Source organism: Acartia tonsa, chromosome 13 (genome assembly GCF_053477335.1).
Source record: "Acartia tonsa isolate MP-2025a chromosome 13, ASM5347733v1, whole genome shotgun sequence".
NCBI classification, from domain to species: domain Eukaryota; kingdom Metazoa; phylum Arthropoda; class Copepoda; order Calanoida; family Acartiidae; genus Acartia; species Acartia tonsa.
This window is the reverse complement of record NC_137272.1, coordinates 38,005,355-38,023,307: the sequence shown is the minus strand read 5'-3', so window position 1 is coordinate 38,023,307 and position 17,953 is coordinate 38,005,355. Positions and strand designations below refer to the sequence as shown.

The 17,953-nt window shown below is 32.5% G+C and overlaps 2 protein-coding genes across 2 annotated transcripts; both read right to left on the bottom strand.

The window, feature by feature from the left end:
• Positions 1–39: 39 nt before the first annotated feature.
• On the bottom strand, positions 40–10,872 carry cm (AP-3 complex subunit carmine). The gene is made up of 15 exons (XM_080145315.1): positions 10,750–10,872; positions 10,490–10,557; positions 9,029–9,137; positions 8,666–8,701; positions 8,231–8,366; positions 7,770–7,879; positions 6,593–6,656; positions 5,253–5,346; positions 4,528–4,607; positions 3,670–3,797; positions 3,356–3,415; positions 2,788–2,870; positions 1,299–1,406; positions 620–1,009; positions 40–257 (listed from the first exon to the last, which is right to left on the bottom strand). The coding sequence occupies exons 1-14, from the start codon at positions 10,861–10,863 to the stop codon at positions 925–927; spliced, it is 1,275 nt and encodes a 424-aa protein (XP_080001441.1). The 5' UTR covers positions 10,864–10,872; the 3' UTR covers positions 40–257; positions 620–924.
• A 4,754-nt stretch (positions 10,873–15,626) lies between these two features.
• Positions 15,627–17,191, bottom strand: cN-IIIB (cytosolic 5'-nucleotidase IIIB; the record flags this gene model as incomplete). Its single annotated transcript, XM_080181024.1, has 1 exon — positions 15,627–17,191. A coding segment is annotated over one exon (822 nt), but the record flags the coding sequence as incomplete, so codon positions are not given.
• Between the last annotated feature and the right edge of the window lie 762 nt (positions 17,192–17,953).

Here is a 17,953-nt window from a genome sequence, read left to right as displayed (position 1 = left end):
GTACGTCAGTCCCTCTTTACATAGCTAATATTTGTGCACTTTTTAAACATTATTAACGTTCTTTAAACTTTTAAATGCAAAGTTCGTAAATAATATAATTGATAAATTGGACCTAAAATCTTAAATATATACATAATAATAAAAAATAAATATAATTACAGATCTAATTATAAAAACATCACATTTAGTTAAAAACAACACTAGGATTGGTAAAAATAAATCACACTTAGAATTTTTATAAAAGAGCTCAGCAGTCACTGTTAAGGTTGGCAATCCGAATCCGAAATCCGCAATCCACCATAATTTGGATTCAGAATCCGAATCCGCAAACTAAATTGCGGATTCGGATTGTTAATTTTCATGAATTTTGTAGCACTTTTTTAAATGTGACAGACAAAACCAAAAAAAAGTCTTTTATTGTTTCTAGACTACAGGTAAAATGGTGTAGGGGCTTGATTTTTTTTATACAGAGAGTGAGACCTTTAAAATTAATGCTAGAATCCGCAATCCAAAATCCCAAAAAATAAACAAGAATCCGCAATCCACGGATTAATCCGCTTTTTGGAGCGGATTTTTGTAAGAATCCGAATCCGACCCAAAAATTGAGCGGATTGCCAACCCTAATATTTTAGCTGCTAAAAAGTTTGATACTAGCGGCTGCGTTGCCCTTATATAAAACAATCATTTAAACAATAAACATGGTAGCAAAATTTTTAGTACAAATATAAGAAAAAAGCATTAGTTGGAAAATTTGGTGCAAATGTTATGTTAAAATGGTACTTACAGTTTTCTTTTTCTTAAAACATTTCATATTTTGAAATCGTAAAAATAGATTTAGCTAGCCATCTCTCCATCTTAATTGATAAAATAAACAAACAAAAACTTAAAATACCATAAAAAATAATGTTCAGATGTTATAGGTTTCTACATTCTAACTTGAAATCTGCCCGCCTTGGTGATATATTTTACTCCTTTGAAGGGTTTATACTTTTCTCCATACATATCCAACCTAGAGGAAAAAGTCTCTTATAATATCATCAAAATAGGAAAATTATCGTTAAGATCTTAGATAGGTATAGAGTTATGGGTGCTTTATAGAACTAGGTTTGCGTGATAAAAACGGAAACAAAAGATAGAATTTGATGCATTTTGTGTTAAAAATTAAATTCTTTTTTTGTATACAAAAAAACAATTTAAAATTTCTAACTGAGCGTAGCATCACAAACATAACGTCTCAAAATTTAGGTATTTTTCATATTAAAAATATTACATTCAACCCAATTCAATGACAACTGTACCTGTTAACTTTAAGCCCGGAAACGGCCAGTTGCGTGATGGTAAAATGAACATTGATTGTGGGGTTCGTACTAGCGGGGCTGCTACCAGTGGTTAGGTTCACATTTCCTCTAAACAAATGATAAAAATTCTAAAATGTTGTTTTTGTATCGACTATTATTATATTGTATAGGGAATAGATAGCCATACAGACATTGGACGTGAACGAATTTTTTTATGAGCTTCACGTCCAAATATTCCAAACAAAATACAATACAAAAGCTTTCTTGTTATTACCAAACCCTGTAGGTACTGATTATTTCTTGTATGGAAAATATAAAATTATAAACCTGTTTAAGAGCCAAAGCATTTTCCCTAGTTTCTCGAATTGCATTTGAATTAGTGAACCGCATATTTTATAAAATATATAAATCTTTAAATCGTTTTTATAGTGCGCTGAATCGGGGCGATTCAGAGGTGATTTGTAGGTGCGCTGGTGGTTAGCCACAGCGCGCCTATAAAACATTGATATTTAAAAGATTTTCGGCGCGGTGTTGTTAAATCGCTTGCGACACTCAATAAAATATCGATCCGCGCCAGTACAACTTTATTACATAAGCCGTGTCAGTAAGGCATTTTATGTAAAATTCCGTGTCAGCATGGTATTTTATATAAAACATTAATATATAATTTATTTTAAAAATAACTATAAAAATGTTTTCACAATAGTTTTGCAATAAAATATTAAAGTAATTAAAAATTAAAAAAAAATATTTATTTATTAAATAAATCACCCCGATTTAAACCGGCAATGCCACTCGGTGAGTGGCGTTGCCGCGCCGGGCCCGCGCCACTGCCCGATTCAAATCGCCCATGCAAATTCGATTTAAAGATTGATATTAATAATTTGATGGTGCGCCAAATGAATCGCCCCGGTTTAAATCACCTATAAACGATTTAAAGATCGAGCTCTGGTTAAATGGTTAAACAACATTTATTTGGCATATATTTGGAAGAATTTCAATTTTCTACCACGTAGTTTTTAAAATATCAAGACTTGAAAATCGCTTTTTAAATTGCATATATCACAAAAAGACAATTTTCAAGTCTTGATATTTTAAAAACTACGTGGTAGAAAATTGAATTTATTTCAAATATAAGCTATAAAAATTGCATATATCACAAAAAGACAATTTTCAAGTCTTGATATTTTAAAAACTACGTGGTAGAAAATTGAATTCATTTCAAATAGAAGCTATAAAAATGTAGTTTAACCCATTAACTAGGAGAAAAATATGCGGTTCACTAAATTAAGTTCAAATGTATTTCGTGAAATTACCCCTTTAATGAGATGGGTATGAATTAATTACCGCAGTATAAATGTTTGTGCTATTGTATTCATATAATGTTCATATGATTGGTCATTTTAAAGTGTGATACTGATTTGAAGTCACTCACAGCCAATATCTTCGAAAACTAGCACTTTAACACTTAACGTTAAATGAACCTTACCTAATATTTGGCAGCTTTGTGAGGTCAATCTTGCCCACCTCCCAAACTAGCAACTTACTCACTGGATCAAATGAATACTTTCCCTAAATAAAAAAAATAAGGATGACACCAACATTAGAGTGAAACACTAAGGGGGGAAAGGGGTTAAATAAATGTATGTCTCCATCCAAAGGACCTTGTGCCGACTCTCAATTGGGTCTTTGAAAATCAACCAATAGTATCGGAAATATTAAAAGGGTAAGAGGTAGTTATCTGTATATACATCTATAATATAAATCTGTTACACCAACTATAAGTAGGGGAGGTTCATAAAAGTAAACTAAATTTCTAACAAAACAATGAAAAAGGAACAGACGGACGGAGGCATCTTAAACAAACGATTTTTACTTTCCAGGGAAATCTTCACGATAAATTTCAATCATCAATCTTTAATAGCAGGTAAGAAAATTATATTGGTTCCAATCTTATCTTATTAGCAGTCTATCTTTAATGGTAGCTAAGCTTATCACATTTCATCGTAAAACTAGAACTTATAATTCATTAAGAAAATCAATCAATTTAAGTTTACCTGGTTTGCAGTGAGGGTACAATTGAGAACAGACTTTGGCATAGGAATCTCTAGTTTCACCTTAATAATACAAATTGTAAAATTTTTATTGGGAGGGTGACGATAGCCTCTCCAAAAGTAGTTAAAGATCTTCCCTTGACCTATAAAAAGCTTCCCTGTAAAGGAAAACCATATCAGTTCAGCGGTTATTGAGATCCTTAAGACAAAAACCTTAACATAATACTAAAGAATTGAAGAGAAAAATAAATGGGACTACTTTATTCATATTATCAAATTTTTTTTTCATGAATATAATTCATATTTAATTGTGTCACCTGTTCGACTTGACGGCCCATGGTTTGCTTGGGCCCGACAGTGATGTCCAGCTTGCCAGAGGTGCCACCTGACAACCAGGTCATGTTGTGGCGCACATACACTGGGATGGCAACACAGGAACCACTTCCTAGATAGCCGGAGAGATACTTAGAGGACTTTTAAATCAGGGATCTAAGGAAATATTACAAGGGCTGATAAATTGAGGTACATCCTCAATGATTATACACAAAATTACCCCTTCTGTAGTTTAAAATTAGTGGATGAAACGTTTGAACACTCAACTAATTGAACAACTACTCAAATTCACACAATAGTCCCCAAAGTTGTAAAGCCAACGAATATTGAAAATCTTTTCGAAAATTTTGGGGACTGGTGTAATAACGAGCCCGTTGTGCTCTCTCTCTCTCTCTGCTTTTAAGCGGAGTATGGACAAGGGTGGTGTGAAGAGGACTCGAACCCGACATGTCACCTCACCCCCGAGAGGAAATCTACTGTAAGGACTTGCAGACAGTGCTGTTAGGTTAAGGTTATAAATAGAAAAGAAAATGATTGTTGAGATATTAATTTTACTTATGATGCTGTTCTAATATCATATACATGAGGTCTCCACTACTATATACAACAGTGACAATATCAAACCCAAGGTCCTAAAGAAAAAAATCGCAGCCTCACACGTGGAGACTAGAAAGTTTTAGCGATTCCTATGAAGATAAGGTTTATGTTTACAATGTTTTGAGATTATAATGCGCTAAAGAAATCTATAATGTTAACATTGAAAAATATTCTGCAATGAAAATATCCATTAATATTGATGCTAATCTTTATAATGATTTGTGTATAAACAATTTTTATCCTACCAATATGATAGCTGAGAAGCCTAAAGTTTCCATCAGGAGGTACAAAGGATAATATTCTATCAGACTCCCATCGTTTATACCTGAAAAATCATGTATCATGTATTATGTGTGTGTGTGTGAGTGTGTTTGTCAGGAATTTTTTGGACTTAAGAACAAAGTACATTAGGGGTGTATAATTATATTCAGCATAGGATCCCCTGCTAAAAGGTGTGGGGGGGAAATAAAAATTATTCAGGTGGGGGGGGGGGGGGAAGGGGAAATGAAGAAATTAATAGTCCTGAAAACATTTTTCCCCCCTCCTTGAGGTGAAAAAAAAAAAGATATATGGGAGGGGAAAAATTAGTAAAATAAAGAGTAGGTACTAAAAATAGGGAAAAAATAAAATATTTTGCAGCAGGAGAAAAAAATAAATCTTGTGCAGAATATACAACTCTGAAGTACATTAACTATTATCAGTTACTTTACCCCAAGCCTCAAGGAGAGATTGGGAAGATGAGAAAATTGGCTGAAAACCACTCCGATAAATATGATTTACAAAAGCCCTAAAAAATAGATAATTCCCCTTCTCTAACTAATAATTTCGTAATCCTCACATAGGAGCAGTAGGAACCGTTTTTAACGTCTTTATTTATGACGCGGTTTTAAGCCGAGATTTGAACCTATCACCTTCCCGACGATGAACGGATGAGCTACATGTTGAGCAACGTTAAAAGTCTTGTGCCTACCTAACACAGGGATGAAAGGAAACATCATCAAACAATCTTGGATTAACAAAACTCATGGTAAGATCCGGCATCCCTGTCAACTTCACAGAACAATCTGTAAACAATAACGATTAAATCCAATAATGGCGTTTATTTAAATAATAAACAAGATAACTATTAACTAAGTCCATCATAACATTGATGTATGAATCCAGAGAAAATGTCATTATTAAAAGTTTGAAATTTTGTTAGCAGATACTTGGTATATGAGACAATATGATATTTCTTTAATGGACCTCTTGGTCCGCATGGAATTACAACAATCAAATCAAATTATCAATGCTCTACAATTTAGTCAGAGAAAAGATCCATAACAAGTACCTATAAAGTAACAATATTTTTTATGTTCCAGCGTTATGTTCTTAGAAATCTGAACGCAAATTCCAAATACATTTAAGATTTAATTAAAGAAATGTTTTCTTACAGTACAACATTATGTCTCATTATACTATATTTATTTTCTAACAATAAAATGAACAGGATAATCCAGTTTATAGGCGACAAGACAATTCTAGCATGCCTAAATGAAATTTTATATCAACCAGATATTTAGAAAATATTTGCTTTTGAGAACAACACATTTTAAAATTATATGATAATCTTATTGAAAGATGCTTAGTAGGGGATTTTCCCCCGACTTTTTTTTGAAATTTAAGTAGTGCAGTTCCATTTATTATGCCTTTTAAAAATTGGCCCTTTTTTAGAGGTTTTTAAAAATTTTCTCAGAATAGGAACGAGATATTTTAAAACGGACAAAAGTCCTGATTCTACTCCTCAATGACTTTTCAGGGGGCACCATGAAGCCATAGTTCTGATGAATTTTTGACCCCCCATAAGGGAGTCCTAAAATATTTCAAGTGAAATTACTGGGTATAATACTTGTCCAAAATGGTTAAAATCTTTACAACATGTTTTTTTAACTGAAGGAATAATAAATGCAACTGCAATACTTAAAGGGGTAGTTGCACGAAATGCATTTGAACTTAATTTAGTAAATTTAATGTGTTAAACTACATTTGTATGGCATGTATTTGAAAGAATTTCAGTTTTCTACCCCGTAGTTTTTAAAATTTTAAGACTTGAAAATCGTCTTTTTGTGATGTATGCAATTTAAATAGACGATTTTCAAGTCTTGTTATTTTAAAAACTACGTGGTAGAAAATTTAAATCCTGTCAAATATATGCCATATAAAAGTAGATTAACCAATTAACCAGGAAAAAATATGCGATTCACTGAATTAAGTTCAAATGCATTTCGTGCAACTACCCCTTTCAAAAAAAGTCGATTCCCTAATACTTACCAATATATCCGTGAATTTCAGCGCTGACAGTTCCTCCCTGTTTGTCAATAATTGCATCAACCTCCTTAAAAAAAATAAGGACAATAATATAAACGAAGCTATTAACGAACCTTAGCCTCTAGAGGGAAGGCAAATAATTTCAGTTAAATAGTCTAAAACCACCCAAAGCCATTGTAAAAAGCTTCGCTAAAAAACACAACACATTCGGACAAGCATTTTCCGATATCTTTAGCTTCAGACAAACAAGGATGACAACACCCATAAAAGCGAAGCACTGAAACGGTAGGACAAACGGACATTAACACTTGTATAGTGTAAGAACTGAATAATCAGAATATAAATGTATAAGAGTCGATGCAAAATTGTAAGTAAATTTGTTGAAAAACTGCTTGATACAGAATGATGTTTATGGACATACTTACATTTTTAGGACTTAATTATAGAGTTGCTTCGCTTATAATATTGTACTTTGTTGTCCCAGGAATCAATATACCAAAAATCAGATCAATCGGATAATTAGATCGTATAAAAATTTGTTGTTAAAAAAGTAAAAAAATCAACATGTTTAAAATGGACGTACGGACATTTTGGTAATGATTATAGAGTTGCTACGCTTTCTAAATCGTATCTAACTACTGCAGGAATCACCATGCAAAGTTTGAAATCGATAGGACAATTCTAACATGCCTAAATTAACGAAAAAAGCTATCCGTGACGGACGGACGTACGGAGTGACGGACGGACGTACCTACCCTAATTATAGAAAAGCTTCGCTTTTAAAAACTTTATCAATTCATAGTTTAGGAAAAGGGGAATAATGTCCAAAATGGCGCCATAAAAGCTTACATTATTTTGAACTATCTACAACGTAAAATTAGATACTTTTGAAGTTTGCGAGAATAAAAAGAGAAATGGTTTAGCAGATGATGTCATTAAATCACAGAATATAATAATTTTATCAGATAGGTAATAGATAGATCATTAAAATCCAGCAAAAAATATTAGGGATTAAGGGATGGGCATTTAAAAAAAATTAAAGTTTGTGAGTTGTAAACATTTAAAGATCCCAAAAGATAGTTTAAATTGCATTGTCCCTTTCTCTCAAAAAACTGATTCAGTTTAACTGAAAGTACTGACATACCTATTCATAAAGTTGTTAGGCTAAATAAAGTACTACCTCAATGACATCAAAATATGCTTCATTGTTGGTGTATTTAACACCAGCCCTGCGCCATGGAATGTTAGAGAGCTGTCCAGTTGGCAGGGTATCACTAACATTAGATTTACCTGTAACAAAAATAATATGCGTACCTAAATTTATAGTATTTTTAAAACTTTTATGATACAACTCAAAAATAACAGTTTTTATTTCCTGATCTATATTATTATAAGTTGTTCTTTTGAAACCTTTCTATTCTAAATATAAGGTAAATTGGTCAAAGACCTACTCCCAAACTAAAATAAGTATATTACCTAGGTATGAAAATTGAGAAGTGTTTCATACAGACAAGGCACATATATTTTTGGTACCATTGATCCAAGAGTACTTTGTGCAATACAAAAGCAGTTAGAGCGTAATAAAACTAATTAAGTAGGTAATTTATGAATAGCGTAGCAACGCTACTCTACAATACTTACCAGTAACGCTGTTAACAACAGTCCTCAGAATATTCGGCGGCTTGATGAGCTCCTTCAGGATGTTAGCCTCGGTGGCCAATGGGAAGCCGTTATCCAGCATTTCGTCCAGCAGTTCGTAAACAACGACATAGTTTTCCTATACAGAACAAGGACAATTATATCCGTAGTATAACAATACTATACAAGATACGTGAGCATAACTCTAAAACAAACAAAAAGAAAAGACCTTACAGCTTAGCAAATATTTAGAGAAAGTACAAGTTTAATTTTTTTCTCTAGAAAATCTTCAAAATAATCTATACTACCTAAAATGTGAACTTAACTTAAAAGCTCATAAAATTATTATTTTTTGTCTATTAGTAGGTATTACTAAACTCACTAAATGCAATTAAATTCTAGAAACTATCCCTTTTTATCAATAAAAGATGTACAAACCTTGATAGAGCTTTCTGTGCATTCGCTGAAATAATCCTGTTGTAAATGGTAAAATATGAAAGTTACTACTTTCTAATATACATACATTTAAATCTAAGCTGTCTTTTAAGTATCAAAATAAAACGCAAATAGATACCTAGTGGCTTAGATTTACAAGTTGATCTGATAATTTTTAGAATAGAAACTTTTCTATAATTAAATTCCGTATGTACGTCGTGCTTATAGCTGTAATTTAAGCATATTAGAGTTGTCCAATCGATTAAAAACTTCACATGATTATTCCTGTAACAGTCAAGTACAATTTATAAAGCACAGAAAATATGTTATTCTTTCATTACAAGATTGTCTATGTTAAAGATATACAATATTTTCATATTTTTCCTCGAAAGTATCAACAACCCGATGTAGGAATTCTACAACAAAGAGGGGAGGTACTTCTGTCATGCATACTGATACAAAATACAGGCTATTCCTGAATAATTAAATAAGTCAGATAAAAACAAGGATGCCAACATCCATAAGTAGCGAAGCACAAAAAAAACAAGGAATGGACAAACTGAAAAAGTAAGTTCTAGAGTAGATGTTCAGTAACAAAACAATGAAATTAAAGAATATGCAAAAAAAAATCAAAGAAATCACTAAATCTTTTAAAATACCTAAGGTCAATGTCTTTTGAAGCATGATCGTCAGACAGACAAAAAAATATGTAGACTAATTGCTCATTGCTCATATGTCATAGAAATATCCATTGAAAATTTTAGCTGTCTAACTTCAATAACAGCAGAGAAAATCACGACAAAGTCAATTATAGAGTAGCTTCCCTAGTACTATGCTTTAATTTAGATGTTCTAGGTTTACCCAAAATGTAACATAATGTTTTTTAGTAGCGAAGCTACTCTATAATTCACAATGTCCGTCCGTCCGTCTGTCCGTCCGTAATTAATGAATTGGGCGAAACGTGATTTCCTCGGCTCCTATAAAAGATAGAGAGCTGAAATTTTTTGACAACATTCCCATCATTAAGGAGCACAATTAACTATAAAACATCAATAGCGGTCAGACTGCTTTTTAGCAGGTTTTAGGATATTTTTTTATATTTTCCAAATTTTCCCCATATCTTTGGTGTTTATGGTCCGATTTTCAAAATTTTTTCAGTTAAAGATATCAAAATTAAATTTAGGCGTTTTAAGAAAAGAAACAATGGCGGCCAAACTGCCTTTTAGCAGGTTTTTGGCTATTTTTATATGTTTGACATATTTCCCCATATCTTTGGTATTTTTGGTCCAATTTTAAAACTTTTTTGCATTACCAGTTTCAAAATATTTTTTTTCCATTGTTATGTGCTTCTAGTATGTAATTTGCTTTAACCGTCTTCATCATACAAAATTAAACAAGGTTTCGTGTTTATTTTTTCCAATAAATCTATTCTTGATTTTAAAAAATACACTTTAAAAATACTTGTACGTATTCCCATCCACAATTTTTTGTGCTTCGCTACTTATGGATGTTGTCATCCTTGTTTTTATCTGAATTAAAACGCGATATTGAATTTTACATAAGAGATCAAGGACGCATAGTTGTTTGCGAAATCTTTTATTTATGGCATACAGGCAAGTTGTATCTCATACCTTTACATGATAATATTGTAGTCTAAACTACATGCCGAGTGGTGTGCACAGGGTTTTACCAAGTAGGAGTTGTAAACCTTGAGAAGGTGAAAAAAAGGGGAATGTCGGTCTAGACAATTTAAATTTAAGGAGAGGTGTGTTGTTGCCCCCCCCCCCCCAAGCACCTTTTGCCCATGAATATCAACATAAATATTACCTATAAACTGGAATTAAATAATGATGAGGGGTAGAAATAACAGGAGGTATGTCAACGGGCGATTGTGCCTAAAAATTAAAGAAATCAGAAACTTTATCAATGGTGTAGAATATGTTCAAGAAAATCTAAAGCATCATCAATAACATAAAACACCTAGTATCAAACACTTTTATACACAAAAAATAAAGGTAGGTATATTTTTTAACTATTCTTTATCACTTGCTACTGATCTTTCGCTTGTAAAAAAATTCTAAACAAACCTTATTCTGTGCATCAAAAAAGTAGTCGACAATGGATCTTGAAATAACACTTTTCCAGTGCTTCTCGAGGAATATGTCCCCAGACTGATTCACAATAAATAAACTGTGAATCATTTCTCTGAAATTAAAAGTGGGAATTAATTTTAAGTTTTTTAAAACAAAGCAACATTTAGAAATGAAGTAATAAAAATTTCCGGTTTATTTTAATGAAAAGAATAGACTTGGACATTTTTTAAAGAATTGATAATAAATGGTAGGGCAGATAAATTTTTTTTAAAAAATGAACTAGAATTTCAGGATTAGATTAAGTTAAATAATATTATTCTAACAAATAACAAGCTTTTATGTAAAAAGTACTTTAATATAACAACAATATAACTAAATGTTTAGCGTATCAACTGTTACAAAGTAGTTGTAGGAAGTGCAACATTTTAAAAACCAGCACTTCAAAGGAAATTTAAGAGTTTTAGCACTTTGCGGGGCAGTTAATTTAATGGAGCACTATATATATGAAACTAAAAAGAAACGGCTGCGTAACAGCGGATATCGCCGCGGCGGTTTTTGGCAGTTCCGCCGCCATTTATCCAAAATTCCACATCATGAATCATTAAAACTGTAAGACCCAGTGCTTAAAATCTTTGTTATCTTGGTTCCTTTGTGTGTGTTTCAAAAAGTTGACCTTTCCACCCTTTTGATACATTTTTTGAGCATCTTAGTATAAGACATTATGTCAAAAGGATTATTCTTTCCTTATTTCACAGATGTTTAAAAAACTTGTATTATTTCTATCAGATATTAAAAATTCAGTACAAAATCAAAATCAATGTGTAAAATCAAACATTACAAAAAAAAGACATATTTTATTTACTTTAAACTGACAATTATTTTTCTAATTTTCCTAGTTTTGCGCGGTTTAATACTTGTTGATAAATATTAAAATAACATTTGTACTAAATCTAACAAAATAACCTGATTTGCTTAACAATGGTTTGTATTGTTCAGATCTTTCTATAAATCACAGATACAAAACACTAGATAACTCGCGAAGCGAAAAAAATTAAGTAATCCTAAAAAATCAAATTTAAAAATAACAAGAAATAAACTTTACATGAACTAAACATAAATTTTTAGTATTTTACAATCAAAAACATAAATAAATAATAAAGGGTACACAAGGACTCTGGCAGGAAATTGACAACTTATTCATACGTACTGTACTAAATCAATCTTTACGTGGACTAATTTAACCAAATTAGGGTTTTTTTATGTTTTTTATAATTCATACAACCCCCTTAAGTTATTCATTACAATAGAATACAATTTTAAAATTTATTTACTGTGTAAATATGCATAAATATGACGTTTTTACTGACAATTAGGTTGATTTTTACTCAAAGCATTTTTCTTGTAGACAATAAAATGATTATAACTTTCGTTCTATTTAAGATAAATTGATGAAATAAAAAGTATTTTCAATTTTATTATGCTGAGAAGTCACTTATTGGTTTTAAGAAATAATAAACCCCTTTGAGTTGGGGGGGGGGGGGCGTTGAGTATCGAAATAATGAAACTAATGTAAATTTCTTTTTATGGTGGGTTTTAATGATTCATATAGCAGCCAAACTGTTTTTAGGCAATACCCCTTTGTCTGTCTGTCCCTCTGTCTGTCTGTTTTTTTGTCTGTCTGTCACTCCACTTGTCAGTCTATCTGTCTAACTGCCTCTTTTTCGGATTTCAATGAATCATCTAGCATAGCCTAATTCTAATTTGTTAATGCCTCAAAAACTGTCTGTCTGTCCGTCTGTCTGTCTATCCCTCCATCTGTCTGATCATTCACAGGTTCTCTATTGGATTTTATTTAATGAATTGTCTATTATGGTCAAACTGTAATTTGATCATTCTTCTTGCCTGTCTGTCTGTCTCGTCTATCTGCTGAGTTTCTACCATTGGTCTAACAGACTGATTAATTAACCCCTTACGGTCGGGCCCATTACCGCACCTTAATCAGTTGGGGGGGGGGGGCGTCCCCCCCCCCTATTATCTCAGTTCTTATTAGAGCTAGTAAGCTAAAAATTTTTGTGCAAGTCCCCTTGAGATATTTAAGGTTAAGGATATTTTGCAGTTGTTAGATAAATAGATTTTGTGAAATCTTATTTAGGGCTTCATAAGCATGACATCATTAAAGTTCACCAATAGTTACAATACAGTGTGCATTTTAACATTAATCATGTTCATTGCAATTAAAATCTTACCTCTTACCCATCTGATTTTGACTTAGAGACATAAAAGGGGGACATAACTGAAGCTTTTTTGATGCTGGGGGGGGGGGGGGTTTCTCCAGAACCACTTGATGAACCGTTAAAATTTTTTGGACTTAAGCTTTTAGGGGTATGAACATATTATGGTTTCAAAGTCAACCCCCCTACCCCCACCCCCAAGCCCCCCGGGGCTCAAAACCCACCTAAAAATGAACCTAACCTTAATTTTCTCAGAAACCATTTGACCAATAGGGATGATTTTTCAAACTTAAGCTTTTATGCTTATAAACTAACTTCTAGTTTAGAAGTCACCCCCCTGCAACCAACCCCTAGCCCTCCGGGGCTTTAAAAAATCCTATAAATGAACCTAACCTTATTTTTCTCAGACACCATTTGACCAATAGGGATGATTTCTTAAACTTAAGCTTTTATGATTATAAACTAACTCCTAGATTATAAGTCACCCCCTTGAAAATAAAGGTTAGGTTCATTTTTATGGTTTTTTTTTATCCTTGGAGGACTAGGGGTTAGCAGCAGGGGGGTGACTTCTATACCAAAAGCTAGTTTATAACCATAAAGGCTTAAGTTTAAGAATTCATCTCTATTGGTCAAATGGTTTCTGAGAAAATTAAGGTTAGGTTCATTTTTAGGGTTTTTTTGAGCCCCGGAGGGCTAGGAGTAGGCGGCAGGGGGGTGACTTCTAAACTAGAAGTTAGTTTATAACCATAAAAGCTTAAGTTTAAGAAATCATCCCTATTGGTCAAATGGTTTCTGAGAAAATTAAGGTTATGTTCATTTTTAGGGGGGTTTTGAGCCCCAGGGGGCTAGGGGATGGGGGTAGGGGGTTGACTTTGAAACCATAAGATGTTCATACCCCTAAAAGCTTAAGTCCAAAAAATTTGCATGGTTCATCAAGTGGTTCCGGAGAACCCCCCCCCCCCCCCCCAGCATCAAAAAAGCTTCAGTTACGTCCCCCTTTTAAACGTAAGATTTTCTTTTATGTCAACATAACATATCTAAATTTCATAGAGATCCGCAGCCGTTTTCCCTGCTGACCGCCTGCTGCGGCCGCTGAAATTTATATTTGATATTTCTAATATAAAATTTACTTAAAGATAAACATTTTCTGTAAAAAAATTGTTCTTCTAGCTTCAAAAATAAGAAAATTACAGCCGTTTAAAATTTTTAAGTAAAAAAGGTTGGTAAATAAAAAGGTGAACTAAGCAAAAATTGACTTTGACTTATAAAAGGTCGGAAATTTATTATCAAACAGGGGACTTGCACAAAAAAGATTTAGCCCTCTAGGTCTAATAGGAACTGAGATAATAGGGGGGGAGCGTTGAACGCCCACCCCATCACCAACCGATTAAGGTGCGGCAAGGGGCCCGACTGTTAAGGGTTAATAATACATATTTAATAATTCATATTAAAATCGATAATACTGTAAAAATTGTTGAATGCTTGTTTCAATAGAAAATTAGATTTAACTAATAATAATGTTGAATCTTGAACCTGGAGATAAACAAATAACCTTGTGTTGCAATAAAAAATAAAAAAAATTATCCAATTTACTTATGAAAAAAAGTGTAATACTGTATCTATAATCTTTTTGTACATAAATGATAATAATATCAGGTTATATTCCATTAATTTATAACCACCTAAATTTTTTGACTTTTACAACTTTTAACAGCTCCCTTTAACCAAAATCAAGGATAGTTTATTTAAGTATGTCACCAAAACTTCATTACACAAGTAATACATTTTTACAAACTTTAAAAAGAGGATTGGGAAATATCTCCCTCCCCAACATTAACTTTAATCACTATTGTAAACAATATTAAAAGTTATAAATATATATCAATCAAGATCTTTAGAGGTATTAACTGTGGTTTAATTACATATGTATGAGAGCTCCTTCTTGTGTCAATCACTTTTATTTACTGATTAAAATTTGTACAGTACAGTTGTACAGAATATTGCAAGATTTTTTTTAGTTAAGTCTGGAAATTAATGATTAATTTATCTAAAAATAGATAGCATAGAATTATCTTAATCAGTGGCTTAATTTTAAACACCCGCCTTAAACACCTCCCCCCCCCCCACTCTTTATTTTAAGGGGTGTAAATTTATTTCCTTTACACCCCCTTGGAATTTATAGAGGGGTGTATCTGAGGGTGTAGGCTCTTGTCAAGAGGGTGGACATGGGTGGACACCTAGGGAGGTGTATCCATCCCCCTTAATTTTACAAGGGTGGTGTAAACAACCCCTACACCAACCTTTTGCACGCCTTTGATCTTAACTATACTTTTAGTGTACATAAAGTTGTAAATTCAGTAACTATTCTACAAAAATTACCTTCCTAAATTGATATATGATTTTCAGGGTAATCTCCGGTGGACTAAACATTAAAATTTTATGGAAAAAAAGATATCTTTGGAACATGCATGACTTGAAATTATCCCCCCTTTGTACTCAATACGCATTTTTTATTCTAAGTGCGTCAATTTTGCGTTTAAAGATACCCTTAGTTTAAGCATTAATTTCTCCAAAAAATGATGAAAAAAATTAAATTTTTTTTTGATAAAATGATAAAAGTATATGTAAAATGAAATAACCAGCAAAAAAAATTACAAAATTACGTTAAATAGAACGAAAATTAGAGCGTTTTGTGTGCCTTATAAAATGCGTATTTCTCATGAAAATTGTAATGATTTAGTGTGTTGAGTAAAATATTTACAAACTTCCCGCTTTTATAAGAAGCTAGAGTCCTTGTGGGTAAGTACTAAATTAAGATAGTTAAAGCAAAGCAAAAAATAATCCATGCAATTTTATAAAGCAATATTAAAATCAGAAAGTGTATATTGTAATTTTGAGCTGAGTGAAAAAGTATTTTTCTAACATTTTTTAACACGTCAGCATGAATTATCAACAGCAATGTACTTCGTTAAAGTTAACAAAAAACAACAAAGATCTTTTAAATTATACAAGATATGATTATGCATATAAATTGAACTAGATTGAAATTGTTACACTCATTTTTCTTCAACAAATTTTTGTATTACATTATAAAAGGCTAATAATATAATTGTTTGTAAACAACAATATAAAATAAAAAGTAGGCATACCCTCTCCATAAAGAGAAATATCTGCAATATAGATTAACCTATATTAGATAGGAATACCTAACTAATATGTAATTCCATCAGATAACAAGAAAATGAGCCTTGAAAGGAAATGACAGGATTGAAAAATTAAATGAGAAAAAAATGTTCTAATTGGGTAGTAAAGACTTCGTAGCTTAAATTGAGGAGTACTAGGTAAATTAAGTTCTCATTTACTTTCCGAGTGTAATTTATCATTTAGAAATCACAATCCTGAGTCTTAACAGCGTCCAACAAGGCCATGGGAAAGTCCATAGTTTGATCATCAACCAACACAACATCAAATTTCTCCTTATACAACGGCAGATTCTCCTCAATCTTCTTGTTGAGAAAACCAATGGAAAGGACAACGTTCAACTTTTGAACCCCATCCGCCATATGGAGATCTCCGAGGGAATCGCCAAGGAGAACAACATTATGGCGCGCTTCCAGCTCAGGGTCGTGCACAGAACTTTCTGACTTGTTGTACATGTGGATCATGGGCTCTTTGAGTCCAACAATAAGGCCTTCGTCGTTGTATTTACAAAAGTTAGAAACAACCTTAACGTTAGGATGATCAACCCTGAAATGTTTCAAAATCTCGAGGATAAGATCGCCCAGACCGGCGGAGAGAATAAGACAAGGCACTTTATCTTCTTCCAAAGCTGACATCATTTTGTCTGTATCGTCGCGGAATTCACAATTACTTTGGCTGATCATATCGGGGAACCAATCCTTATGCACTCCGGCCTCCGTCAGCAGCATGTTGGCATTCCTATACCATTCCACCATGTGGGGAATCTTCTCTTCGTTGGATATGGTTAGATCAAGCTCAATAGGGTGATACTTGGCACGGAGAGCATTCGTCTTGGCTGTGTAATCTTCACCAAGCTTCTTGAAATTTTCTAGCACAGCCCAGGAACAGTCGACGGGAGTTCCGTTCTTGTGAGCTCTAGTCAGGGTGTAGTCAAAGTCAACAATAAATTGTAGCTGGGAAAGTCCACCTTCAATTATTTTTCGCAATTTGTCTTTTACCTGTATTGTAAACAATGGTTATTACATAGCTAAGAATAGTTAAGAGCTGTTAATAGCATCCTTTTACGTAAAGTATTACGTTTTTTTTTAGAAAATATCGCTAATCACGGAAATGATTCAGTACTTAAATTGTGTAGGGATTTTAGATTTGGTATTTAAGTCGAAGGATTGTTTTTAAGTATGATGAAATATTTCTAAATATTAATAAGGGGAGGGGACTTTAAATCTTCCCCCCTCCAATTGATAGAAAATATAACTTAATATGTAATGTAGCAAGTTTTTTGGTCTGAAGCATAAGATCTCGGACATTGCGCTGGTCCATATTAATTGTAATTTTCTGTAATAACCATTCCTTGTTTTGATCACCAATTTGAACACATTTTGTGGCAGAAATAAGACCTCCCAACTTTGCTTTACCGGCCATATTCAATCAGTTTCTCTGAAATATAATAAATTAGGTATTAAGGTATCCGTACTGTATATATGCCACAAGTGTAGGGAGAGAGTTCAAAATTAACTTTATTAAAGGAGATAAAACCCAAACTCCCAGAAATTACAACCAGAAAAATGACCCAGCTAATTTTAAAAAATTATTTATAAAAATTACAATTAAAGGCCGGCCCTGTAAAGCCTTAAAGGGCAAAGCCGCAAGTAATGTATAAAAACTTAAATGTATATCTCTTCACACTTATATATATATACTTACATTTACCAAAATAAATTGGCAAAATTGGACTAAAATAACCTACAAAGTAAATATTACTTATT